Source organism: Struthio camelus, chromosome 1 (assembly GCF_040807025.1).
Source record: "Struthio camelus isolate bStrCam1 chromosome 1, bStrCam1.hap1, whole genome shotgun sequence".
In the NCBI taxonomy this organism is placed as follows: Eukaryota; Metazoa; Chordata; class Aves; order Struthioniformes; family Struthionidae; genus Struthio; species Struthio camelus.
Window position 1 is genome coordinate 167,258,339 of NC_090942.1, and position 27,216 is coordinate 167,285,554.

At 38.7% G+C, this 27,216-nt stretch overlaps 1 protein-coding gene across 1 annotated transcript in view; it reads right to left on the reverse strand.

Moving 5' to 3' along the window:
- Positions 1–27,216, reverse strand: part of GPC6 (glypican 6) — a 773,736-nt gene that overhangs the window by 513,958 nt on the left and 232,562 nt on the right. The window contains exon 2 of the mRNA XM_068929039.1: positions 18,724–18,882. Coding sequence (XP_068785140.1) covers positions 18,724–18,882 — 159 coding nt within the window. The remainder of the gene's footprint in view (positions 1–18,723; positions 18,883–27,216) is intronic.

Genomic DNA, 27,216 nt, shown 5'->3' on the forward strand with positions numbered 1-27,216 from the left:
TATTTTTCTTGCATTTGGATTCTTTGATGTCCTTAGTCATATATAAGGAGAATGTATGTGTTTGAAGACTTGATGAATTTATTACTATAGTCCAGCTGTGATAAAGAGCCATTAAAATCTCATTGGCTGTATATTGCTATGCTTAAAACACAGCAGAAGCATTTTGTACCAGCCAGTAACATTACAATATTTCTCACACTGGGGAACATCGATGCTTTTCAACATAGCAGAGGCCAACAAGTTAACTGAAATGTAAAACATGGAAAGGAAATAAACAGAAAAAAGTATTTAATCTACTCTGTTTCTGGTGGGTGAAATCTGAGCTTACAGATTTAAACAGTGAGGTGCCTGGTACTGTGATCCTTTAATCCTTTCAATGAATGAGTGTAAAGAGTGAGTTCAGTACTTGAAACTTTTTGATACATGTACACACAATATGCTGTACAAAAAGAAGGGGGGCAATGTCTCTATGCACTATTTTTATAAATAGAAAGCTTAAAAATAAGGAGAAACACAAAAGGCAACAGAGAAAATTTAGGTAGAGGAAACTGAACAGGGAAGGAATGTCAAGTCTTTCTAAAATATGATGAAAGAATACCTCCTAATATTGTGAGATAGATGCAACATGCTTCTTTCTGGTTCTGATCACTCTGAATTATGGTAATACCACCTTACCTAACTTCAGACACATGTAGCATACAGCTGAGAGGGTTATTCTTCATTTCTAGTCTAGTCAGTAGAGAAAAACCACGTGAGACGTATTCATCTGACCTGCTTTAAAGTAGGAAATGCACTGTGCCCTTAGAGTTCCTATTTCTTTCAAATGACTATCAAGGGAGTGGAGACAATTTGCTCAGATGAAGTCATCCACATTTTGGCTGACATCCTTATCCAAAAAACGGAGAGGAGAGGAGAGGAGAGGAGAGGAGAGGAGAGGAGAGGAGAGGAGAGGAGAGGAGAAGGGAGAGGAGAGGAGAGGAGAAGGGAGAGGAGGGGAGGGGAGGGGAGAAAGGAGGGGAGGGGAAGGAAAAGAAAGGACGGGGAGGGCCACTTCCCCTAGCTCAGAATCATGCAAAAAGTTAGCTCTGTGTCACCTTTCAGGTCACCGATGAAGATGGTGTAAGATCTGGACACCAGTACGGACCCCTAGTGTACTGAGTACCCTCTGTTTAGTGGCTACCCGCTGGGTGTCAAGCCAATGATCACTACCCTCTGGGTCTGGCAATCCAGACAATTTTATACTCATAAAACAGCCAGATTATCCAGCCTCGACTTCCTCAGCTTCGAAATGAGAACACTGTGGGAGACGGTGTCAAAGCCTTCCAAAGTCAAGGTATATTACCTCCTATGCTCTTCTCTCATCCACATAGCCAGTCATTTTGTCGTAAAGGCAATCAGGTTGTTCAAGCATGATTTGCCCTTGAATGCCTGCCGTGAGCACTCTCAGTGCCTGAATGCATCTGGTCTCACAGTCTTTTAATTCTAACACCTGCAAACTGACATATCAGTCCTGCAAGGCTGTTGAACCCCGAACTGATGTTAAAACGACAAAGCCAGCACCTGCTGCACTCCAGGACACCATAGATCGCTATTCAGTTTTTCACAAGATTGTTTGTAGGGATGGCAGTAGATTATGCAAGATCGTACCTACAAACTAACAAGCAATAATAGAAGCACTAAATTCCTAAATTCCTTTGCATCTCTTCCTTTGGGTCTGGCTTTTATTTCTCAAATTAAACCTTAAAACTAAAACAAATTCACTTGAAACTACTGAGTGTTTTCAGAGTTATTCAAATGCTCTAAATATTGATTATTAGACACCTGATTAAAAGCATTCCTTACTGCAAACTCTGGTGGAGTTTGCATGTGTGTAAGGTATACAGGCATGCACGATATACATACATTGCAGACACACATTGCCAAGTCACATTAAGGTAGGTTAAAAGTAATTACTGTTAGTATTTTTGTTAATACCATCATCCCTAACAATATCTTTCACATCAGTGTTTTCAGGTATCAGGTTTCATTGTTTCCATTTAAAATATCATGTTTTGAAATTGTGGCAGTGCTACTGTGTAAGACCTGCACTTCTGTCTTCCAGAGGCAAAGAAAAATAGATCACTTTACTGAACAGTAAGGGCAAAGCATAAATGAATCATTTCACTAATACAGCTATCTTCAAGCAATAGCTGTAAAACGAATATGAGAACATTTAGCTTAGTATTCTCTGCACAGATATTTCAAGAGAAAAGCCTCTAGATGACATCCTGATTCCCATCAGTCCTCTGAGAACAGAGGCTTAAGATGCTGGATAGCTCACAGCTAATCGCTGTACAAGCAGGTGCTACACCAGCCATCAAATTAATTACATATTTCATATGCTGTCAGCTGAAGGAATGGACACTTAAGTGTATTTGTAGTGTTTGCAAACAAATTTCCTATCATCTTGTCATCAGCAAAAGACTTAGAATACCTCTCTTTTTCTGCCTTTTTCTGCTTGTTTGTATTTCTTCTTCCTCAATATTTCTAACTACAGGATTACCCTATACACACGTGTGCTTTCAGTTCTGCTCTCACTTGTGGTCCTGAGAAGATGACACAGCTAGTATAACATGTCGTATTGTATTTTACCTGTATATAATTTTTTTTTTTTTGCTTTTCCAAAGACAGACATTCTGCAGACAGTCTGAGTATTCAGTCACAACTATGTATATTCCAGGTAAACACAGAGTGTGCTAGTTAAATCATTCTATCAGAGAGTATGCTTATCATTCAAACACCATTATTTAGCAACAGCTGACATGCTCGAGTACCTGTGATACCAGAACAACTTTCTTGGAGAACAAATAACATGGTATAGTTGGAGAGGAGGAAAAAGGAGAGTAAAAGGTAGAAGCTGCCACAAAATGAATTTGCACTTTATTAAGTGCATGCTTTGCTAAGCAATGCCCTTCCTCCTCTCCTGAAAGCTACGAGCAAAGCCTGCTCTTGGAAATCATGCACACGCCAGAACAAAGCAGCATACAACCTGTCTCCAATCTAAAAGGCAGCATCTTGCTGCTTTTAGGAATGACATATCCTTAAGAGGAGGAATGAGTAGGTATCACTGAGCATAACCGTTGTTCACAGTTAGGTATGACATGAGGATAACACTAGTTTTCCAGTTCTGTGCGGGAATATGGTAAATATAGAGTATCTGGCAACTGAAACAAAATTTGTAATAGAGAAACTATCTTCAAAGTCCTTACATACAGTGCTTACAGCCAGCAGGTACTGCTTAACTGCTATCAAGCGCTGCAAAGTACACTGAAGTTTAATATTCATGATTTATAGCTAGATCACAAGAGAGTGATGCCTTGGACAGAATTTATGAGCTAAAATCAAAACCTAGCCAGGCCTGGTGGAAGAATTTGTTCATTTTGGAGAAAATCTGAGCAAATCAAGGATGAGTAGTTATCAAATGTTTTAGAGGTATACTAGCCAGCATAACACCCAGTGAGACACAGAAAATTGAGTGGCGAATTCAGAAATGGTACTCGCAGACACAACTTTAGTACCAACAAACCTTAAATGCTTTTATGAGCACTAAATCTAAGACGGCCACAAGTCTAGTGCAATTTAGTAACAGATCGGAAGTAAAAGGCTTACTTTGTTTGATAAATAACTGGGGTTCAATGATCCACTTTAGCTGTGCGGAACTAGCATGAAGCTGTACAGCAGAAATTTGATACAATGAGAGCGCAGCTGTTTTGGAAGACCAGTGATGAGAGGAGCTTATGGCAGAATTTCAGCTAATTAGTTATGTTAGTAGTACATCCTAAAGAGCTAGTGTCAAATAAAGGATGGTCGTTCTTTTCAAATAAATCATCTATTAATCACCTGGAAGAAGGAGTAAACAGCACATTAATTAAATTTGTAGATGATTCCAAAATGAGAGGTGCTGCAACTACTAATATAGAGATAACACAAAAAGCCTACAGTGACTGAAAATAAATATTGGCAGCAAGTACAGAAGTACGTTCTATCTAAAAAAACACAAGTGAATGCATTTAAAGTAACTAAGAAAAGCTTCAATAGGAATACCTGAGGAAAAATGACCTGAGGGTAGTGTATGTACTGTGAATCTGTAACACAGCGTTGCAGCAAAGAAAAAATCAATTTCATTTTCATAAGGCAAAAACTATCCCTTTGTAAAACAAAAGCTTCTTCTGTCACAACATGAAACACTCACTGAATGCTGTGTATAGGTCTGGACACTTCTGCACTAAAAAACTCAGCTGAAAGAAGTTCACAAAAAAAGGAGCAAAAAGGGACCTTTAATCTATGGGAGAAAATTAAAAGAATTATTGCTTCCAGAGAAGGCTTGGATAAATGACAGCTAAGAAAAACTGCAACTTTCTCCAACTACTTTCTGGTATTAACATAATGAAAGGGGAGGGTCTGAGATAATACGCATGGAAAGTAGCCCTTGTTCCTTTCACAGTTCTGTTGCTACCAATCTGTGAGACCTCAGGAAAGTCAAATTACCTCTATGTGCCTCAGTTTCTTCATTGTCTTCATAGGCATAAGAATATTATAAGAATATTTATTTAGTTCACAGAGAGGCTGCAAGATTTTAATTAACCAATCTTGAGACTATTCCAAATGCTTAAGAGAAAGCATAAATACTAGAATGAAAATATATAGGGTGAGAAACAAAACCTATCTGAGACTCTTTCACATAGCAAAGAGCTTTCCATATCCGATTTGGATAAACTCAAAAGAACGCCTGAGATAGCATCCCTATGGTTGAAAGGTTTGGGGCCTACATGATTTAAATTCTCTTTTAAATCTATGATTTCCATGTCCTTAAGTCTGGTATAATGATCCTCTGCTTATTCATCCTTCAGTGAGTAATATGTGTAAAGTCTTTCCTTGTGCCTAGAGAGAGTTATGTTTTTGGTTAAAAGGAACAAAGTGAGGGTACTCTGCAAAACCTGACCACAAATTTTCTTAAACTTAGCATTGTCTTGAGTCCAATTTCAGAAATGTTTGAGGGAAAGAAGCAGAAAGAGCAGCAAATGAAGACATGAAAACGAGCCCTGTCATTCTGAGAATTAAGATGCAATTCATAATTGTCTTTTTTGGTAGTGGATGGCGTAGGGGAAAGTATGTCTTTAGACCATGCTCATTTATCTACTAAATATTCATTGTTAAATCTTTTTTCAGCTTTTCCTCATATCCTATGCAACAAGAGATGTCATCATTAACAGGAAAGCTTGACAATTCATAAGCACGTTCTATGTTCAATAGTCAAAATATGATTGATTGACTCCATCATGCGAAAAAAGTCCTCTGCGTTAATTATCTGTGCCTGTTATTTCAGAATCAGGTTTTCACAAGAAAGACCGGCTTAAAAGTGCTCTTCTCCATATGACTCCACAAGTACTTGGACTATTTTTACATCATTCCCCAAGTTCCCTCCCAAATATCACTGAACTCTTTGGAAACAAAACAAGATTACCTTCTTCTCCTAGCCAGACAAACTGGGGTCTTTATAGTAAACTTTGAGCTGCCCTACTTTACTCAATAATTAAGCTGGCAAATGAAAGAAATGAGACTTTAATTTGGGAAAATAACTTCTCTCCAAGAAGGAACAGTACATAGTACTGAGAAAGATTTAGGCAAAGAAAAGTTGTCATCCACCTTTCTTATTTAATGAACAAATAACACTACCATCTTATAGAAAAAGTGGGCTGTTTCCATTGCAAAGCGCAGCACATTTAGGTAAAATGTAGATCAGTTTCCCGAAGAGACTTCAGGTCAATGCCCTAGCACTATATAAATGTGATACTCCATTAACTCACGCATGTTTTGCAAACAAAAGCTGAGAAGAAACCTTTTAGCTGTTGCAAAATTTGCCACACTTGTTCATAGCTGGTCTATTAGTGAATCTGAGAGCGTGCAGTTTCACTGGGTAGTCTCATAAAGACTTTTTAACAATCTAAGTGCTAAGGCACTGGTGGGAGCAGGGCCTGGCCCTTTACTAAGAGTTTGAAATCTGCATTGGTACTTTGACATTTTTATGTTGCAGCTAAACGTAAGCAGACATGCTAACCACATTCAAACACTGGGTTATCAATTGCTTTCTTTTCAAAATCTCCTCCTCCTAATTTTGTCACTATCTTGACAGTATTTTGTCCTTATCTCCATGAGTCACTGGCCACACTACATGGGCTGATTGCTGAAATTTCACCTCTCTCTCTCTGTGTCCCTTCCTCCCCTTTCTTTTATCAGAAGAAACTACAGCATTTTTTGCTGATTTAACCAGCTAAAATATTTTAGTTCCTTTAAAGTTGGCTGATGGTATGCAGGAACATCACAATAAGGTGACCTCGTGATTGATCCTAAACTATTACATCTAAAATTATTGAAAAATATGAGTTTAATCATAACCAGCCTAAACATTAGGAGCAGAAGATTTTTAAAAAGACAGAAAGAAGAAAAACCACAAATAAGAACACTGGGGTCTTGTATACAAGCTTATCAGGAAAAACAAGGTGACTCATTCAAACAACAGTAACTTCTGACAATATCCTTTAAATCTCTGTAAGCAGGAGTCAATTACATGTCTCCTTTTTTATCGGGATTGTTTTCTTTTAATATCTAAAAAAAATCTTGTTGAATGAGATGCTTTGTTTTGCCCTTTTATCTCTGCACCTTTCCCTAACGTAGTCGTCAGAAAATTACTTTGTTACCAGTATGCCCAGTAGTGGTAAAACATCTAAGATACAAGATTGAATTTCATCTCCTTCTTGTAAAAAAACAAAAAAAAGAAACATCTGCCACAAGCAAAAAAAACTGAGCAAGCAACAAACCACCAATAATTTATGGTCACAGTTTTAACTTCTTAATTTCACACAGACAAGAATTGTATTGCACAACCTCACAAATAGTATTACCACTGGAGTCTCAGGTTGAGAACTACCAATAGACAGTTCAGGGATACCTTTTTTTTTTTTTTTCCTTTTTTGCAGACCTATAGCATTGCATTAGGGATGTATAAATCTTTCCCAATAGATGCCAGGTCAAACTTGCTTCCTGGGTCTGTGCTTTTTTTCCCCTAATGCTATATTTGTTTGCATTTCAAAGATTATATATAAAAGCCTGCCATATCACTACTGATCCTACGATAGATACAGATTATAGCTGTCCTGGATATGCCTAAAGTAATAATAAAAATATATGTATATAGGGTATTGATAAGGGCGTTTTCAGTCTGCATAGTAATATGCTTTCTATTTAAGCAGTTTGTAAAAAGGAGCATTCAAAAAGCAAAATAAAGACATTAAGACATTTACAGGTATTAGTCAAAGCAGAAAATACAGCTATTACTTTTATGCTATGCTACAATTGTTTCCTTTCAAGCCCTGTGTTTGAAAGCTTCATCACAGACACTTCTTGCTCTCTGAAGTCTCCTTTGAGTTCAACATGAAAAGCAGGTGCCAGAAGGAGGGCAGATTTATGCAGTGCATAATAACTCCTGCTTGTAAACAACCATCAGGTAACAGCCTTCTTCCCTTGCTCATACCTTTAGACATTTTACCAGATCTCGCAGTCCTTGATGTACAAATCCATTGACTGCATTGGCAATGAACTCCTGATGACTGCCAGGCAAGATACCCGCACTGAGCTGGCCCTCCTCGGGTCGTTTCTCCATCCTTTCATGGGACATAGGCACAAAAGTACAGTCAGTTCTTATCTGTCCCCGTCCCACTTTTAATCTTCCCTTCCTCTTCCATGTCACTCTTCTTCAGCGCATTTCTTTGCAAACAGCTAAATAAAACCTTTTCTTCCTAGCCGTGATGACGGTCTAGCGAGCAACCTACTGACATGTAAGTAGAAACCCAGATCACACTAGAGAAACACATCTGTCAGCACTGCAACTCCGTAACTCACAAGCATTTAAGAGGTGAAGGAGTTTGGTTTCAAACTGTTTCCTTGAAAGTGGTGGGGATGCCACTGTTGTTGGTTGCTGTATTTGCATATGCAGTAACTGAAAATACAATTGATCCCCATGCAGAGGCCTAGTGATAAGCTTGCATATGTTAGGTCCCAGCACAGACTTATCCATGGGCTAAGATGAACCGAACAGAGCTTTTTCTCGTCTTATATAGTGTCATGGATTGCACTTCAAAAAAACCAGTCACATTAAGGAAGAGAATGTAGTAATGTAAGATGCCAGAAATCCAAACAAAACCCTAGGCTTTCGGGGTACCCTTGTGAACAGTTAAGCACGATACTATTTTAGCATGAAAAATATTCTCTCTCTGGCTTTGCTGTTAGGACTGGTCAATTATTACTTTGAACTAATACTAATGGTTTTGCTTTTCAAGAACTAGGTAAAATCAAGATGATGTAAAATAAGAGAATTTGGGTACACTCAGATTCCTCTGAGGAGCTAAAAATACCTTCCTTCCACAAGGAGCATTATTATAGGCCCATTTGAACATTTTTTCTTTTTTCTCATTTACTTTCCAAAGCGTCTCCTATTTTCAATATATTTTGTTCAGGCATGAAAACAAGTATTTATTCAAGGGTATGCCAGATTTAATAAGGTAAGTTCTAGTCCTAGGATCACATCTACACATAGATTGCATGACACTAGAACCAGCTAAAACAATGAAGAAACATAGAGATATTCAAGGACTGGGTCACCATGAGTATAAGCCAGGAAAAATGTCTGTTGCTATCTAATTTCCAGTATAAGAGCAGGATAAGCCAGATATGAATTTACTCAGTTATCATTTAATATTTTACATCTCATTTTTATTTAACGGAGAAGCTGTCATATACTCATAGGGAACCTAGTTCAGCAAGGAACTTTATTATATCCCTAACTTTAAATATGTGACCATAAGGCTTGCTTGAGAAGCTAGTCTCTGGTGGTGGGACTGCTGAAAAATATGCCACACTAAAATAACTTCATTTTGGGCATAATCTTCCACAGAATACTAATCTGTTTGCTTCAGTCCACTTATTGGAACTTAGAAATACATCTCTGCACAGTTTAAAGTGTTTGACATAGACTTGGATCGACTGATATTTAAATAGCGTGATTGTCAACACAGTTGTACTGCTGTGTACAGTCACTGCAGTACAACAAAGTAATCTCTTTAAGTAAACCAACAGAATGAAACTGAATTTATAAAGTATCTTAATAATTGGTATTGATAAAATGATAGCTATGCCACACACTGAAAGGTAGCTGAGAGAATATCAGTTTATTAATGAAATTTTGAGAAAATTCAGAGAAACATCCCAGAGAAAGGAATATGTGAGGTTAGGTATTCCTCATTAGGCCATTCTGATGGTTGCTAATAGCATCGCTCAGCTTTCCATTTCTTCTCCCCTGCGATTTTTCAGAGATGGCAACTGAAGCAGCACATCGGCACAGAAGAACGCGTGTGTGCTCTCTGCTGTGTACAGGATGCATTTTGTAGCTGGGGAGTAGTTAAGGATATTGATTTAGCAGCATCTTGCCTCTGTTTTAAATGTCATCCTTCCCACTGATTACAGTGCTAGAAGGAGAGTCCAGAGAAATAAACTCTAAGAATGCTTGGACTCTGGGTTGAAGTGGCAAAACTGGACCGAGTAGGATATGGCAATGTAATGAACCTTACTAAACCCAGAATTTTCAGTGATTCAGGTTTCCAGTGAACAAAAATTAAAAATACTCCTCCTCCATGTTCATTGGCAAGAATGCTCAAGCCTGGATGCCTTTATGTAAGACTCAAAATCCAATATGTGAATATATAAATGAATGCATAATTTTAAAAAGTAGACTACTCACATTTGCAAATGCACAGTGGCTTTTTAGAACAGACCATGTTTGTTTTGGTATCAAAATAGGAAGCTGAATCTCAAATATAGACTACAAATAGGAAGAGGATGGCTTTTCATGCATCTCACTAAAATACCAGATTGATTTCATAGCCTTAGCTCATTCTCACTACTAGGCAGTAGATCCAAGCTGGCTGGGTTTGGGTAGAGTCCAAAAATGATGCTAAGATATCTGAGACTTTAGGATCCACTCCTGATGGACATGTCTAGAAGCATTTTCAGGCCAATGGCCAGTACTGAAACTTCCTGAGGCACCAAAGTAGGTGACACAGGTTCACTCTGTTAGGTCGTTAAGTTTATATTTAATGAAAACTTAAATTCACAGGCATTTTACTTGCAGGAATTCCAGGAAAGTTGCAGAGATATGTAGAACAGCAGATGCCAAAAAACAATTCTCTTTGCACTACTTTCTGGAGAGTGTTTGAGATTGGTTTGTAAAGCTAACCAAAATGCTATCATTAGATAAGATTTATTTCAAGCTTAAGTGTTGGGTTTTTTTTTAATTCTCAATATAGCTTCAAAGCACGCTTCCAGTATGGTGTTCACTATTTGTCTTTCCACTAATGTGAAGACTATCCTTGACAAATCTGCATCAAATTACTCAGTGAAGGTTGCTCTTTTAAGATCTATACTGTCCTTTATGGGATTATAGTCATAACAGATTAGTTCACAGTACTTTGGGTCCTACTTCTATGTCTTTCTACCCCATTCCCAGCTAATCTCATCCTGCTATATGTGTTACCCACAGGTATATCACTGCTATTAACAACAGGTAACTGGCCTGCACAGTGTTGAAACATTTAACTGATGTTTCAGTGATGTACTATGCTGAATCCATAAAGCACACCTATAAGGTAACAATCGCAAAAAAAAAAAAAAAAAGACAATTTATTTCTAATAAAGCTTATAAATGAGTGCATACATGCACCAGGATAAACTGAACATATGATGCATATATAATAATCAAATTAAGCACAGACACTTCAGTACGACTTGGAAAACAGCAAACTTGAAAATAAGGATCCCAATTTAAGTAAATATCCCAAGAAGTGCAAGAGTTAGAACTCTATCAGTAATATTCAGAAAAGGGATTCATAAAACATTTTATGGAGAATCAGTGAAATCTAGTGTTTGAATGTATTTAGAAATATTAGAATATTTCAATAATTTACCTGCCACGATCTACTGAGCCATACTTTTTTTTCTTTAACACACAAGGTTTCAGAAATGATACCTGAACAACTGCACAATTCCAACACACACTAAATAATGCAACACAGATAAACCAGCAGGGCTTATGCCTTCGTAAACTGCTTTTATTTTACGTGTAGCAGTTTGGCCAGTAGCAACTGCTTTTATTATGGTAGTGTCACATCAAACAACAGTTGTCATGTAAGCACGGTGTTATGCTAACCAGCTTGCGCGCACACCGCTTGTCAGCTCTCCCAGACCCAGTGCTGACGAGTGGGACTACGTGCACAGACGGAGACTGGCGGCTGCTCCCTTCTGCTGGTCCCTAAATAGACAAGCAGTTAGATTGCACTACGGGAGTATAAGCAGGGTACATGTGTTTTTACCTGCCAGCTACTGGTATAGAACGAAAGCACTTGTACAGCAAGGGGGAAAGAATTCGGAAACAATACCCTTGTGCCATACCTTTCTTAATAAGGCATGTCTGAAGATGGAGTAGCTCTGAATTACACATGCAATTTTCGTATTTATCACAAAGTTTAACACAAGTAGACCTTAATAATTATGGCACATAGACACATAGCTCCCCTTCTATCCCTAAAGTAACTATCTTATTACTAAAAGTGACATACCTATGACACTCCTTTCAGAGAAGGAGCCATTTCTGTATTTTTGTGGAAGACCACAAGGCAGAGGTAAAAGGAGGAAAAGAAACTTTAATTTCAAATAACTCTAAAAAAGGATGATCTTTTTTAGATAGGTAGAGATGTAGGGACAGTAGTGGATAATGACTCACTTAATCATTTTTCAAATATTCCAGAACCCATTTCTTGATACACTACTTTAAAGTTTGCTTTTAATTTCCAATTGTTTGGACACATAGGTAAAAATTAAATAAGGAAGGGCAGCAAGAAGACGATAATGCTTGTGTACCACAGTTGAGAGATTCACTTCTGAAATAATATTTGCCCATTTAATGAGGGCTGAAGATAACAAATGAGACGTGGTAAGATCATCACTCCTATTATCCTGGGTGCTGATACTGTATATGAAGCCCATCGTTTTGCAGCTCCGTTTTGATATCCAGTCCCTCTTTTTGATTCTTACAACATGGTTTTATCCTTGCTGTGTGTCAGGTGTGCACCTACGGTCAGAGTAAGAATCAGGGATGGGTAACAGAGACTCTGATAACGTTTTCAGAATACTGATATCTTTCATCAGTATTGTAGAGTTGAGGCAGAATCCATTATTAACCCTATTCTTGTGCACATGCATACGAAACATCTTTAACTGCAGGAGCTTCCGTATTCAGAAATCAGTAATTCTATTTATGGGTTAGTATTTTTAAGGCATTAAATTGAGAAAACATTTTCCATCATAAGATGTTTAAAAAGTATACTATTCAGAGCTTCACTCAAGACAGAATGTTATTTGAATTTAACAGGGAAGCCTTTTTTCAACTAATATAAGATACTTAATAAATGACTCACCACCATAGTGCCCAGTTGGCTCAATATTTTTAATGTATTTTTTCCCCAGAACACTACAGAAAAAAGCAGAAAATAACTTTTGTAAAGGAAATAAAGCACAGAGATTCTCAAAAGCATTTTAGATGTTTCACTCCTACATTGCATTTCTCAGAATGGAGTTTTATCTGACCAAATGTGTATGTCCACAGTATAGACATCTGTATCTGAACTAAGTGCCCTCTCTAATCAATATAGAGAAATAAGCACTACAGAAAGAGATTTTTCTGTCCTATTTATTTGCAGTGTATCCTTCGGACAAGCATGATTTGCACCTATCATTTTCTGTTGACTACAAAGGAAACCTGCAGGACTGCCCTACACTGCGGACATCCAAAATTCAGCAAGAAGAATTCTGCTTTCAGTTTAATAAGAAAAAGACTGGATTCCTGCTCTCTCAGAGTCTGTGTGTTTCAACCTAGGAGACTGTGCGTATCACAGTACATATAAACGTGACATAGATTTGGCTATACCCAGACAACACGCTTTCTAGTGAGAGCCATCCAAGAGTGGGTCATGTTCCCCTGTTGCAGCACAGGGCAGCAGCTTGTCCTTCACTTTGTATCTTCATAAACCTGATGCAGATGGTTAGCAGATTACATGGTCCACTGGCCAGCTGCACTTAGCAAACGAGGCGGCGGGAGAGGAGCGAGAACAAGCCATTGCGAATGCATGAAGTACAGTTCTAGCTGCAGGGAGCGCGCAGAAGAAGCCCGTCCCTACATCACTGCATTTCAGTACTGGACTTGACAGGTGATGTGAATTTGCACCCCTGGCCGGAAACTGTTCTTACTCTTCGCCAAATCCTTCCTTTCCAAGTTGCAGCACCTCCTCTTCTGGTCAACTTTTTTTTTAATTATTATTATTTACTGTGATCTGAGGTAATTTGCAAATAAAGTTTGCTATAATATTTGAAACAATGACAAGCAGCTACCTCAGTGCACATCTCCCAGAATCAGACCCCAAATATTTTGAATGCAATAGAGATTCCCTGCAGGCTGCTATCAGCTCTGATGGTATTTGGATCAGGCCTGGAAAACTTTGTTTTCAAATTAATGTTTCATTTCAAATACAGTGTAATGGGATCTTTTATCAGGCATTTCTGTAAAGTTTAGAAACTTGCTCCAGATGTCCAGCAAAAGCTTGCAGCAGTTACATACTACAAGCCAGCAGATGTTACCATTTTTTACAGCTTATAACTGCTATAAGGCCTGTATTTTGGGAAGTGGAGAAGTTATGTAGTCTGTTAAAATAGGGGAGGAATTATATGGAAATTATGACCTGCTAGCACTGAAACAGCCTAACAGTTGTGGAGTCTTAAAAATCCACCTGTCCCGCAATGGATTTTGTATTTGATGCGAAACACATTTCAAAGTAACACTGAAATCCTGTAAAACAAAACCAAGCAAAGTAAAAACAAAAAAAAAACCACTATCACCTTGCCCAGAAGTAAAAAGTAAAATACCTGATAGCGCAGTATTCAAAGAGTGGGGCCTATATTCTGCCACAGATGTTGTGGGACTAGATAATATGAGTAGCAGACTAGATGATATGAGTCCTTGCAGAAGGATGATACTAGTTGCATAAGGACCATGGACTGTACTATATCTGTATGACTTTCTTGCACTCCTTAAAAGCCTCCTCCCTTCCAAACAGACATGTGGGAAAGGCAGAGCCTTCTCATTCCCTGCCTCCCAAAAGCACAGAAACCATGCAAAGAAAGCACACCCTAGCCCATTCGAAGTAAGCAAAGCATGAACAAAATACCTTGCCCTAAGTCAGGGCAGCAGCATGCGAGAGGTCTGCTGAGCCGCTGCACTCACGCTGCTCTGCAGAAGTCCCCTGGCACAGGTGATGCTCGAGGCATGAACAAGACCCCCCCACCCCATGCTCATCTGCCAACCTGGGGGCTCAGTCTGGGCATCAAGGGCGGGAGAAAGGGCAGAGGGCTTACCCTGGCCACGCAACTGAAATTCAGTGTATTCCAGCTTCAAGCAGATTCCTTGCACACCCACAGTTATTTTCCAGGCTTCTCCACCAGGCTTCCTCTGACATACTTACACTCGGCTATGAGGGTTCATCTGGTTGAAGAGTTCTGATTTTGTCGAAAGGCCTAAATGCACGTTTGCCTATTCCAATATCAAGAAAAGATGCATAAACACTGTTTTCCTCCAGGTTTTTCCACGAATCGTGCAAAAAAAGAAAAGGTGATGCGAGGTGTCTGGGATGCTAGCTCTTCTTGCAGGTATTGTTTTAGGGGATTATCTCTGAAACTTTCTTTCCTGCCCTGTAATTTACACTGCTCCTGCTGGTAGTGCTTGCAGGAAATATAAGCAGCACTAATGGGTATGGATCAGTCGTCTCCAAGACTGTAAAAAAAGAACCATGGGGAACGATGACCCTGTAAGATAGATCAATGCAGCTGCAGATTGCTTCTTATCCTATTCAGGTTATTTTCCTTAAATGGCGTCGCGGCTCACACACTGTGCTGAAGGCTATCCATATCTGTTCCAGCTCATGACAGCTATTCTTAGACACTCTTTCATTTTTAACACTATTACCAAGAATACTTCTTTCCTCTTTTTATGAGAATGAGGAGACAGTGTTTCTTTAATCGGGATCAGATCAATTTAGCTAAAATAAAATTATTTTCTATAATTTGCCTATAGTTATTCAAAGGATTAGTGAGAAAATGTCACTGAGCAGATACTTGTCTGCTCATTAACATTCACAACAAAACCTTCCGGTAGGATTGGTTTAGGCTGCTGATGGAGCAATACTTAAAAGAAATTGGCTTATCTGTGAAACAGCTGCTCAGCAAAGCCACCATGCAAGGGAATTGGTGATAATAAGATGATAATATTACAGCTACGCTGGGAACACAGTATATTTTAAGCTGCTTTGAGGTATGCAGTGGGGGTCCAAGAATTAGCACATGATTGCTTGTCTATTGCTAGGAACAGGAAACAGCTGATCATTACACGTCTGCTTATTTGGATTAGTCCTGCCCTAAACAGTGAAGTAAAAGAAAAATCCAGGCTTGCTGGAACTCTTTGCTCCTTGTGACTTTCCTGCCTATTGGCAGCCTATTAAAAACCTACTGGCTTTCTTCCAACCCCCCCCCCGCCCTAGTTTTGGGAAGTGCCATTGCTGAAACAGGTGCTCTATTCTTTGCTAGCAAAATTGATCACCTACTGTATCTAATCGAATCTTTGTCGTTTTGAGGCTTTCTTCTTTAGGCAAGAGTCTCAGGAGAGGATGCACTGGCTCCTCACGCACCCAAAACGCACTCGAAATTCCAAACCTCAAATTTTTACAATGACCATCCATCTGGCAACGTAACAACGAGTATGCAGGTGTGGGCAATACACAGATGTACAAATCCATACATAAGGCTCACTCCAGAAATGTTTGGCAGCTGCTGTTATGCTGTGCAGTGACTCATGCTAATTCACACTCACCACCTAGAATACAGAAACCAAATGAAAAATACTATTGTCGGAGCTTTGGCTCTCAGTGATTGCTGAACCCCGCATACTATGCTAATATAACAATTATATACGCTAATAAAACAATTAGAAAAAATGAACCTAGAAGAATGGAGCAATTACAATTCCCATCACAGTGACAAGTCCTTAGAAATGCAGAGGACAAATGAAGAGCATTGTATGGGGCTTTAATAGGCAAGAACTGATTGCCAGTTAAAACAAAGACATCTTTTCTTTTTTTTTCCGATTGTAGCTGGTTCCAAAGCACTTAATAGTTTTAAAAGTTCTCTGCTAAGCATTTAATATGTAGCTTCTTGGGTTTACAGCTATTACAGAAATTAGTTGTTATAGAAATTTAGAAGGAACTGCAGTTCTGCTAAAAATGAACCATAAAAAATGGATATAGAAATGATGCAGAAATGTATAAGAGTGTGTGTTTGACCTGAGGCTAAAGAGACAATCTTTCAATTACAGCAGATTGAGTTCCCTAGTAAAAGATCAGATCATGAATGGGATCTGGGGCAAAATCCTGAAAGGGAAAACAGTCTTCAAATTAGCTCTCAAAAAACCAATCAGAAAATCATTCAGTCTATGCTTAAGTGTACGGATTTGGGACAGAACAGACATGATAGAAAATCCAAAAGACTACAAAATAAGATAACAAGGGTAAGACATATGAAGGTCAGATCATAATTCAACAGAGAGTACCCTTAGAGGGTCGTATGTTGTCAAAACTAGCATTACCCTAAGGCATGCCTGGCACACCAGGAAAAAAACACAAAAACTGCAAGAACTTCCATATCGTTTTGGAAAAGTTTGCAAAATAATATAAATGTCTGCATGAACAAAGAGGCTGGCACCAACACTAGTTCAAACTGATTCCTCACAGGAGCAATGACAATATACTCTCTGTCTCAACATTACTTAAATGTTCACATATTCTGCTATTGCTTAGGTATGCTGCTCATGATAAACATAAAAACTTCCATGAAATGATTACAACTGGCTGTATCTGTTTCAGTCTTCGTGGCATAATAGCAACAAATGGCAGAGTCACGCATCAGAGCTTTGTACAATCAAAGTATGAAATTAAAACAAAAAAGATGATCTCCAAGATTTGTAACATTGATGTTATCTAACAATCCAATATTTGTTTTTATGCCAAAAAGTGCCATCCTATTTTAAATTGCAAGAAAATCTAGTTGCTTTTATATTGAAGGACACAGCCTATTAGAGGGTATATTTTTCCATAAACCTCTTCCCCTCCTAGAAAGACTAAGCAGTTTTCCATATAAATGAACAAGTTCTGAAAAATTTTAGAATGGTATTAAAATACTGTGACATAAAGTTTAGTCACTTAGTGATGATACTGAGACTTTGCATTGCAAATAGCCTTAAAAAAAATCAAATAAAAGCCAGAAGAAACCACCTAGTCTTTTAATCTGACTTCCTACAGAGCAGATCCATAAGAATCTCAGAATGTAATGTTTAAAACAGGTCAATAACTTTGAGCTATATCCTACCATCAATAAAGACACACAGCCTTGATTTGCAGAATTTCGGGTTACAGAAAAAGCCATCACATCCTCAAGTTCACTGCAATACCAAAAGGCATCCAGTTGCCAATGAATTAAAAACGCAGTCTGAACTCTGCGGTAAATCAGGGCAGCATTTTCAGTAAACTGCCTTGCTCACCCAACACGAGCGATCATCTTTGGTTCCTTCTAGAAAAAGAGAAAAGCCCTGCAGTTGCTTTTGAAGGTTTCCAGGTCCATGTTTATGCAGAGCGGGAAGCATTCATCACAAATACAGATTTCATACTTGGCTAAAGCTATTACCAAACATTCTGGAGCTATTTTAACATTTGCTAATCTGAAGTTTATGAGAAGAACTTCGTAAGTTGTGACTTGCAAATATGGACACAGCCTTAACAATTGCTTAATGCTCACTATTAAAGAAAAGTTGTTAGCAAATCCTGGCAATGGACCCTTGATTCCACTCCCAGATCTTAAAAAGGCTGAGGGCCAGAAGAGATCAGAGTAATAACAAAGCAAAAAAAAAACCAGAAAAACTGCCTTTATTGACTTTTCCAACATATAAAAGATTCGTATTTAATATGGCCTGAGTGGTTTGCATTAAAATCCCTCCCAAATGCGATTGAGGCCTGAGTGAAACCAAGACCCTCTGAGAGACTCTGTACCTCATAAGAAAATCATGCAGGAAGAAGCTAGAGCCTTCAGGCTACAGGCGGCAGACTACAAAAAAATAGCTCTGCAATAACAAAAATCATGGGAGATCCATAGTTCATCTTGCAACAGTGAACATAATTGCAAACCTAAATTTTGCATTTGAAATTAGGAGACAAAAATTATAAGCCTCCCTATGCATATCTAATCTCTTTTCTCAACATTAGCCAAGCCTGCAGGCGCTTAACAGTCCAATTCTTGATGTTATTGTAATTAAAGGCAATACTCACAAGGCTGATAAGGGTACCAGCTGTAAGTTAACCCTTATCTTAGCCAAACTGACAACTGCAAATGTGATATCAAATTGTAGGGAAAAGAACATTGGAATTCGTCTTGGATAACTGACTTACACCCATAACCTTGAAAAGAAGTAAATTATATCCAGCCTACCGTCAAACTTCTTGTGCCGGGATACAAATGTGGTGCGTACAAAGTGACTTGTCTCCTCCACCAAGTTTTCGAACTCCAGTTTGCTCTGCTGGCTTAACTTGTCCTCCATTTCTGAGGTGCAACATGTATATTCCTGAGGGCAGATTCTCAAATGTTCCCCTGGAATCACAAGAGAAAATGCATTAGAAACAGTTAAATTTAAATAGCTGTATGCCAGAGTTTTCTGTGAACTTTATATTCATGCACGATATCCCTTCAGTTAAGAAATGTGTGCTATATACCGAGCTCTTTAAGGCTTGACCACTTCACTGGAAACATTCCGAATCTGTATCAAGTACTCTGCCACAGTTGGCCACTCATCACACAGTTGGAGAGATACGTTTTTCAGAGACTTTTTGATACTTCAGAAGGCAAAACTATTTCAAACTTAACATGATTCTTAAACTGAGGAAGCCCTTCTCATAAACCTAGGAACACTTAAAAATTCTACAACAATTGCTTGCTTTCTGTTTGTATTCAAAATGCCTTGAGAGATACCTAGTGACATGACCAAGCCACCAGAGATTTCTGGCTGTCAAAACCTAAAACCCAGAAATTATATGTTTCTGTGACGTGGTCCTACTCTGCTGGGCAGAAAAGGTGGTTTGAAATGTGATTATTTCCTTCTATCTCAATGATTGCCCAAACGCACCAAAACACTCCCCCATTCTACCCTTTTTTCCCTTCTGCCTGAGTAAGTGAATTTTAACGACTGTGTTTGGGTGCCACATGTTTTCTTGGATGACAGTTCTTGTCAGACACAGCAAATGCTCCACTGAATGGGAGAAAGCAATGAAGAGTTTAATTAAGCTTATGTTATACGGAAATGCAATGTAAAAGGTAATGAAAGCCTCTTATTTAATTCAATAGATTTATCTCTTGAAGCACTGTGCCAGTTCTTGTGACAATATTGCTTTCTTTGGTACAATTTGCAAGTGGAAACCAATTCTTTAGCTCATGAAATTAAAATGGTCTGTTATTACATGAAATGTGAATTTGCAATTGACACTGTACTATGGGCGTCAGAAACATTTAGCTTAGTTTGTACAAAGGCAGGAAATTCTATCTTTCTCTCCTGAGAAATAAAAAGAATGATCTGCCTCTACGATTAAAGTTGCTTGTAAGGCAATGAAAACATTTAGCTTTTTGTACACCAAATCCTGATTAAAAATCCTCTGCAAATCTCTTAAAGGTGCAAATAAAATGATATACAAAGCCCAAGGGTTAAATAAATACTGGGGACCTGATTCTCATTTATATCAAGGCTCCTTTGTACCACTGCTGAGCCATACAGAAGATTTAAATGCAATTTATACCTACTTTAAGGCTACTTTTCACCATTCTTATTATGTACTGAGGAGAATCAGGCCCTGAGGTTTATACTTCCCAGGGGTGTCATACATTTAGCTACTGCATCATCTTGAAAAACAGCATCAAAAAGAGGTTTGCACATGCTTAGAATAAGCATTGTCTTGCACATGAGTTTGCCCTGACCATACTCCAGTTTTTGTACTAGTTTTTGAATGTAGTCTTTTGATTTGAAGTTTAGTCGTTCCCCCAGCCTGACCCATCAACCCAGACTTAATTTGTTTTTCTGCGAGAGTTCACCTGTAAAGCCATGAGATTTCTTGTAACAGTCTCAAAACCTTTAAAAAACTCACAGCTATGCATCGCGAGGAAGGAACATTTCATTATTATCAGTTATTGTTTTGCAGTAGTACCTACAATTCCCAGCCACACACTGAACCAACATTGCATTAAACACTATATGCACACGGAAAAACAGATACCGCATTCCCCCAAAATAAGAGAGGGATTGTTTCCCATGTCTGCTAAGCCCTCCCAACGCTATCACCTTAATCCCTCCTCATTCTCAAAATCAGGCATCTAAGCCAGAAACAATACACGTAGGGATTGACCAGTCAGCTGCTTATCAAACATAAATGATAACAGCAAAATGATGCTAGCTTTCCCCTCTGGGAGGAGGCCGTTCGGCATTTCTCTTCTGCGCCTGCAGAAGGAAGCTTACAGGAACTGAGTGTTTAAGAGACCTCTACATCGCTGTCACGTTAAACTGAAACCATTCAACAGGCTGCATTCGACGAAGGCGCAAATACTTGCACTAAGACTGAATAGGCATTCTTGGAGTAACAATCCTGTCCTGAGTTCCTATTAGAGGTCAGAAGGACAAGGAAAATTGAAATTGTGTCATTACAAGCACTTGCAAAGCCTCGATTAAAACAAAAATATACCCCCTCCATATATCTGTAGCCCACTGCCTAGATAAAACTTGGTGGGTTTTGCTTGGTAGGTGGGAAGCGCTGGGGGGACACACTCTCCTATTTCCAGCCACAGTGGTAGCTAATGCTTTGTATAACAATAACTCCCCTTAGCGCTGGAGTCATGAATTTTTATAAAATTCAGTTTTATTTCCTCTGTTCATTTCACATTATTTTTCCTTCTTTTCTGTCTGGCTTTGTTTGCTTTTCAGAACTGCCAGACTATCAGCTGAACTAACACTAATCATCAAGGCACTGTGCTTAGTGAATAACGGCCATAGGTGTCGTTTTTTCAGACGCTATTTTATTCTGAGTATTACGACATATTAAATAACACTGAATTCAGTGCTGCAGTCATTTGTGTAGCATTATTAATGCTCCCCTCTCTTATTTATTAATGGTCTTATTTTCTCTTTACTACAAAACCTACTTCCCAATTTATTTTAAAACTCGCCTTGGCAACTATGACCTCATTCACATTTCCACTGCACTTATTTTGTACACCTATACATGTATTTTCATTAAGTTTCTTCTTTTTAAGTCATTGGATCCTTATTCATTCATTATGCTCTTAGCTGCTGAAACGTGAAACTCGCTGTTTTCAGAAATACTCAAAACTTCTACACCACCTCATCCCTTTCCTCTCCTAACAATGTATTTTCTTCTATCATGAATACTAACCATCTACCTTCACCACAAACGCTTCACTAAACTATAGTCAGCTTTTTTAAAATAACATTTCCAGTTCTTCTCTCTTTCCCCCATATACTCCCTGCATTTGGGTAGAAAAAGAAATAACAAAAATACTGTGTTACTCTTCATGTTCTGCTTCAAGACCATGTTTTTCCTCCTCCTGTTTCCTGCACCGGAGGGTCAGGCCACAGCATAAACAAAGCAAAAGTATTTTCCTCTGCTCTGTAGCAATGGAGTGCCTGTAGGCTGATCAGCCTAAGAGGTGCAAAGACGAAGGCTTTAGAAACTGTGGTGCATAAGCATGTTTGTACTGACCACAAGTGGCTGCAGTTCCCAAAAGCTCACAACTTGGCAAAAATTTAGGCAGATTTCCAGGGAACGGCAAATGGAAACTTCCTCCTACAAATAGTCCTTGTTGTATGCTTGATCTTAATTTCCTTTTTTAAAGCGGTGATTACCTTTTTGTGTTTGTGTTTATTAATCTCTCAATTTATATTATTACATCCACATCACTCATTCCTTGGAAAATGAAAGCGGTCATGATTTTCTCAAAAAAAAAGTCATCTTTTTTTAATTAAGGGTGTTTTCGTTTTGTTTGTTCTGTGCAAATCAGTCGTACCACAGGCTGCCTGGACTTGAAATAACTCTGCAGGCTATATTTGATTGCGCTGCCTCTGTTTCCCTGAACTGGATCATTTACCATTTGAGTTTTGTAATATATTGTTCTATTACCCTAAAGGGAGTTTTGTCACTGATTTGTGTCTATACACGCCTTAAGTATTTTGCAGGCTGAAAATGTGCTCACAGCTAATGTACCAATTCTTGCCTTGGGAAACTCCATATGGTCTACATTCTTATGCTAATTTTAGCAAAGATTTTATGGCAGAAGTGGCACTGGATATAACTGACTAGTTTCTCTGTGCCGCACATGGTATCTCCACAGACCAGCTCGACAGACTGTAGTTACGCTGCACCAGCATTATGCCAGACAAAACACATATTACCCCAGCAGGTCCCCGCAGCTTACCGCAACTCTTCTAACCACCATTTCCAACTGAAGATGCTGACCTACAAGTCTCTCCTTTTGTGGCCTATGCTATCATAAATCAAATCAATTGCCTACTACAAATTCAGCCACCCAGTATTCAATTTCAGTTTTATTACGGCTGTAATCTCACACCTGTCTTCACATGTTCCAAATTGGCAACTTTTGCAGTTGAGTTTGGTAATTCTGCTAGCATGTTGCTTTGAAGTGTAATAAAACAATTTATAAAGCACTTATTTTATATTCAGATATACAGCAGTTTGGCGTCCCCACAAAACGCTACAGAAACTCACTAGAGATTTTTGAAAAATTGGAGCTTACAGCTCTCAGAAAAATAAATGCTTCTACTGTGTATGAAAATGCCACAACTGATTTGAGCACGGCAACTATTTCCAGCAGATATGATTTGAAGGCGTAGTAAACCCTGTGGAATATAACCTTCCCCTTAACAATTTGACCGCCAAATTTCATGAACACCTGATCCAAGCATTGGCTACAGGATTACAACTGGAAGCATGTTCACAGAAAATATTTTACATCAGCCAGAATTCTTATGGGTCGTGTTGCAAGTTTAACAATTTCAGGAAAAGCTCTTGATGACATAGGTAGTCAATTTTTTACAGTTTCTACCCAAATCATAAATTAAAAAGACAATAAAAAAAATTTACTTATATTGTTCTGCCTACAGCATGGTAGGACTAATTGTATGACTGGTGATAATAGAGACAGACAATCACCACGCTGCTTCATAAAGGGAAAATGAACAAACGTCAATAAATACAAAAGGCAAACGTAAGGCATGTTTTCAAACTTGGTCACCCTGCAAGCACTGACAAACTTTAAAGGAAGAGAAGATCGCTTCACCTCCTTCCTTCTACAAATTAGGTGTATGTGATTGCAATTTTCGGCTTCCTCATTAGCCACGTTCTTTAAAAATAGAAAAATATCTGTCTTTGGATCTGGTCTGAGGACGGAACATGAGACCAGCTTATATACAGCCCTTAGTGGAGAAGGCAGTGTAAAGTATTACGGTCTTCAGAACTTCATGCCTCTCAGAAATTAGAAAGAGCTGGAGCTGCCAGTGTTTTACTTCTGAGTTAACATTTTTCAACTTATTCCTATATTTTCTATATTTTTTTATTTTTAAATATGATGAACAGAGAGACAGGAAAAAAAAACTCATTCAGCTACAACCCTTGCCCACCGCTTTGTGATTCGATTCCTTTTCTGTAGTGGCGATTATGTTTTTGAACATTTGCTTTTCAAAGCTGGTAATGTGTTAAGTGCTCTACCTGTGAAATGAGGACTAAGTGGCTAAACATGGGGGAACTTTTTATGATCACATTATTAATTTTCTATTATGGAAATCTATTCCCCTCCAACACACATCTGTCCTTCTGGCACTCCTACATGTAAAGAGAAAACAATGCTGTAGAATAATTTGATTTACAATCACCTTTATCTTAAAAAAAAACCCCACAGAAGTATTATGTTTTCTGCATTAACTTATTTAGCAGTTAAAACTAAATTGGAAAGATGAGTTTCATCATTTCAGCCAATATTCAAATAGTGAAAATTAAAATATTATTTTGCTAGGCAAAACCTCTTCTCTAAAGAAGAGTCCTAAGGCTCCTTCTGACTTTGTAATTATATTCTCTGTGGGGTATAACAGCCCTGCAAGCAGCCTCTGTAAAACTGCACCTAACATTCAAGTCGTAGAATTGAACTTTCCAACTTAAACTAAAAGGAAATAGATTATGATTTAAATTAATTCTGTTGTATTGTTGTCCTGACAAGTGCTGATGGGAGCAATGTTTGTCCAGAACACAATACCTGAATCAAGCAGAGGAAAGCTCCTTGTAACATATAGGCCATATAATCAGAAATGAATCTCCTCTTTTAAATCATCAGAATAATAAACCTGAAAAACTTGTATGTCCACTGGACTCTAATAAACCAGTGCAACTACCCCATGAAGGAAAATGACTCATTTGTTTGCCCTGAACCCCAATCATCTTTCCTCAGATTCCTTTTGTTCCTTGAGTGCTTTGAGGTCAATTAAAAAATGAATGCCTTCCAAACAGACCGATAATTAGTTAACAGTCTCTTCATTATGGGTCCCACAGGGAACATTCATTTACAAGAAGCCCTGACCCTGTTGTCCTTGGGAAGACTTCAGTAATCAGTTACAGAAGCTGAGGCCAAGGCAAACCTGTTCAGACTAGGACTTACACAGCTGCTAAAGAAAGAGATAAAGTCCCTAGAGTCTTCCTAACTAAACTACCAGAAGCAGTACCACTACTCCAACACTCAGGTTCATTTTATTTTCCAAGCATACAGAGTCAGACAATTGGCTTTTGATAGCACAGTTTGTGAGAAGAATCTTTAGTTACCTCTCGGGGGGTGTATTACTGACATTTTGCTCAGCGCGTTGCGGAAAGCAAACCGTACGGCTGCGATTCAGCATTGTACAGTTTCATCATCTCACCGGCTACATGGCTGTAATTTTCTGATTTGAAAGCATGCCCCCGCCTGGGAATGGCAGCCAACCTCCCCTCCCCCCAAATTGATTTTTGCTGTTTATTATGTCCCCCACTGTAGTAGCAGAAATATCTTATATAGTAATATAGCGAGAAGGAGAACACAAGCAGCACATTGCTTTACCATGCTCATGAAATACGGTGCAAGCAGTCTTTGTATTCCAGCTGCTCTCTCAACAATTTTATTATTAAGGTAGCAGGATGACATTGTACACAGCCATGCAATTATAAAGACTTTAATCAACATTCTTCACAGAACACTGAAATCCAAAGATGCTGTTGCAGCTCACAATATACTAGAGACAGATTTACACCACTTAGTTCAAACATCTACAGAAACAAAACCACAGCTAAGACAGAGTGGCGTTAGTTTCCTGGGTATGCTTTACTGCCGAAACACAAATGAATCATCTTATGAGAGTTGCACTAGTTACATTATTACTAATAGGCAGGCAGGAAAAGTTAAAGTTACATGACCTACAGTTTTACCATCCGACTGCACTGTAAAGCATATTTTAAAGCTGTGCAGATCACTTGCTGATCACTGTATCATCATGTATAAAATCCACGTTTCAAAAAATATGAAACTTAACAACATCTGTTTAAGAGCCCTTAATCACAGTGCTCTTCTGTTCTTCATATGGCCTCAGTCAGTCCAAGGAAAACTTTTTACAACAACATTGAACAGATGAATCTACTGCCCCTGTCTTCTGATTGCTAATGACATATTTTCCCACAACATCAGTTGCAGAAACAGTTCATAAAGGCAACTAAGATAAATATTAGGTTGGATTTAAGTCAGAGGCTGTGTCAGGTACTTCAGTGATAAGACTTTGGTGCTACTTCCACAAGCTCTTTTTTGAGGTACCCTTCAGCCTACTCATACAACTCAACTCAGTCTCTGATTTTCCCATTTCCTTACTTGCTTAGGTACAAGAAGATACAAAAAGAGAGGCTTCAATTTGTAAAGACCTCATAGTTCTGTTATTGTACTGGCTCAAGGTCTACACTTGAAACTTCGGGGGTGAGACTATGGTCTTTGGCCTTTCATTTCTTTCTGTAACCAATCAACTGTTGTAACGAACAAACCTCTACTCCCAGCTCCTTAAATACTAACTTTATTGTAACACTAGTTGTAAGGCAAAAAGCAGAACATCTTCATCAAGTTTGTGTGTGTTTGAGTTTACAGAGAAAAAAAGAATCTTCCTTTTTCCCCAAAGAAGCATGTTAAAAATATGGCCACAAGTAGCTGACGGATAGAGAAATCACTGACCGCAAGAACCCGAAGAGATAAAAAAAGTTAATGGCCTGTTACCCTCCACGCAGGGGTTCTGCGGTCTGTGAGCCAAGTTTGGTGCAGCGTGGCTGTGCGACCTTGACTTGGTTTTACAGAGCAAATTGCTGCTACATAGTGAGAAAGTCCAAGCTAAATCCAAGCAAGATACAGAAAGCAAACCCACAGACAGGCTTGTAGCAGTAAAAGGATTCCAGAGGAAAAATACTGACATGGGAAGGTATAAAACCCTACGGAAAAAAAGTAGTGAACTGGAACGTGGCAACCCAGGAATGCTGAGGAGCAGCCCATTCCCCACCTGCCTGATGCAGGTGCCTGGCCTGCAGCAACTCATTGGGTGTCTCATCCCAGCTGGTAGTCATACTAGCGCTGAGCCTCATAGCTCATTAGTCCCAGTTATCTACTGTGTAATAACCGGAAAATCATTACTTTGTACTCTTAAACTGTGTATAGCCTGCCTGTGGAGTCTCTTTGCACACATCAAAATTTACCCAAAGTGACCCAGAGCCTCCCAGGCCAAAATTCACCCAAAGTGATTCCTCCCTCCCAGTCTTCCAGGTTAGTGGAACAGCTTCTCCACGTGCTCCTCTGGACGGACCGGTG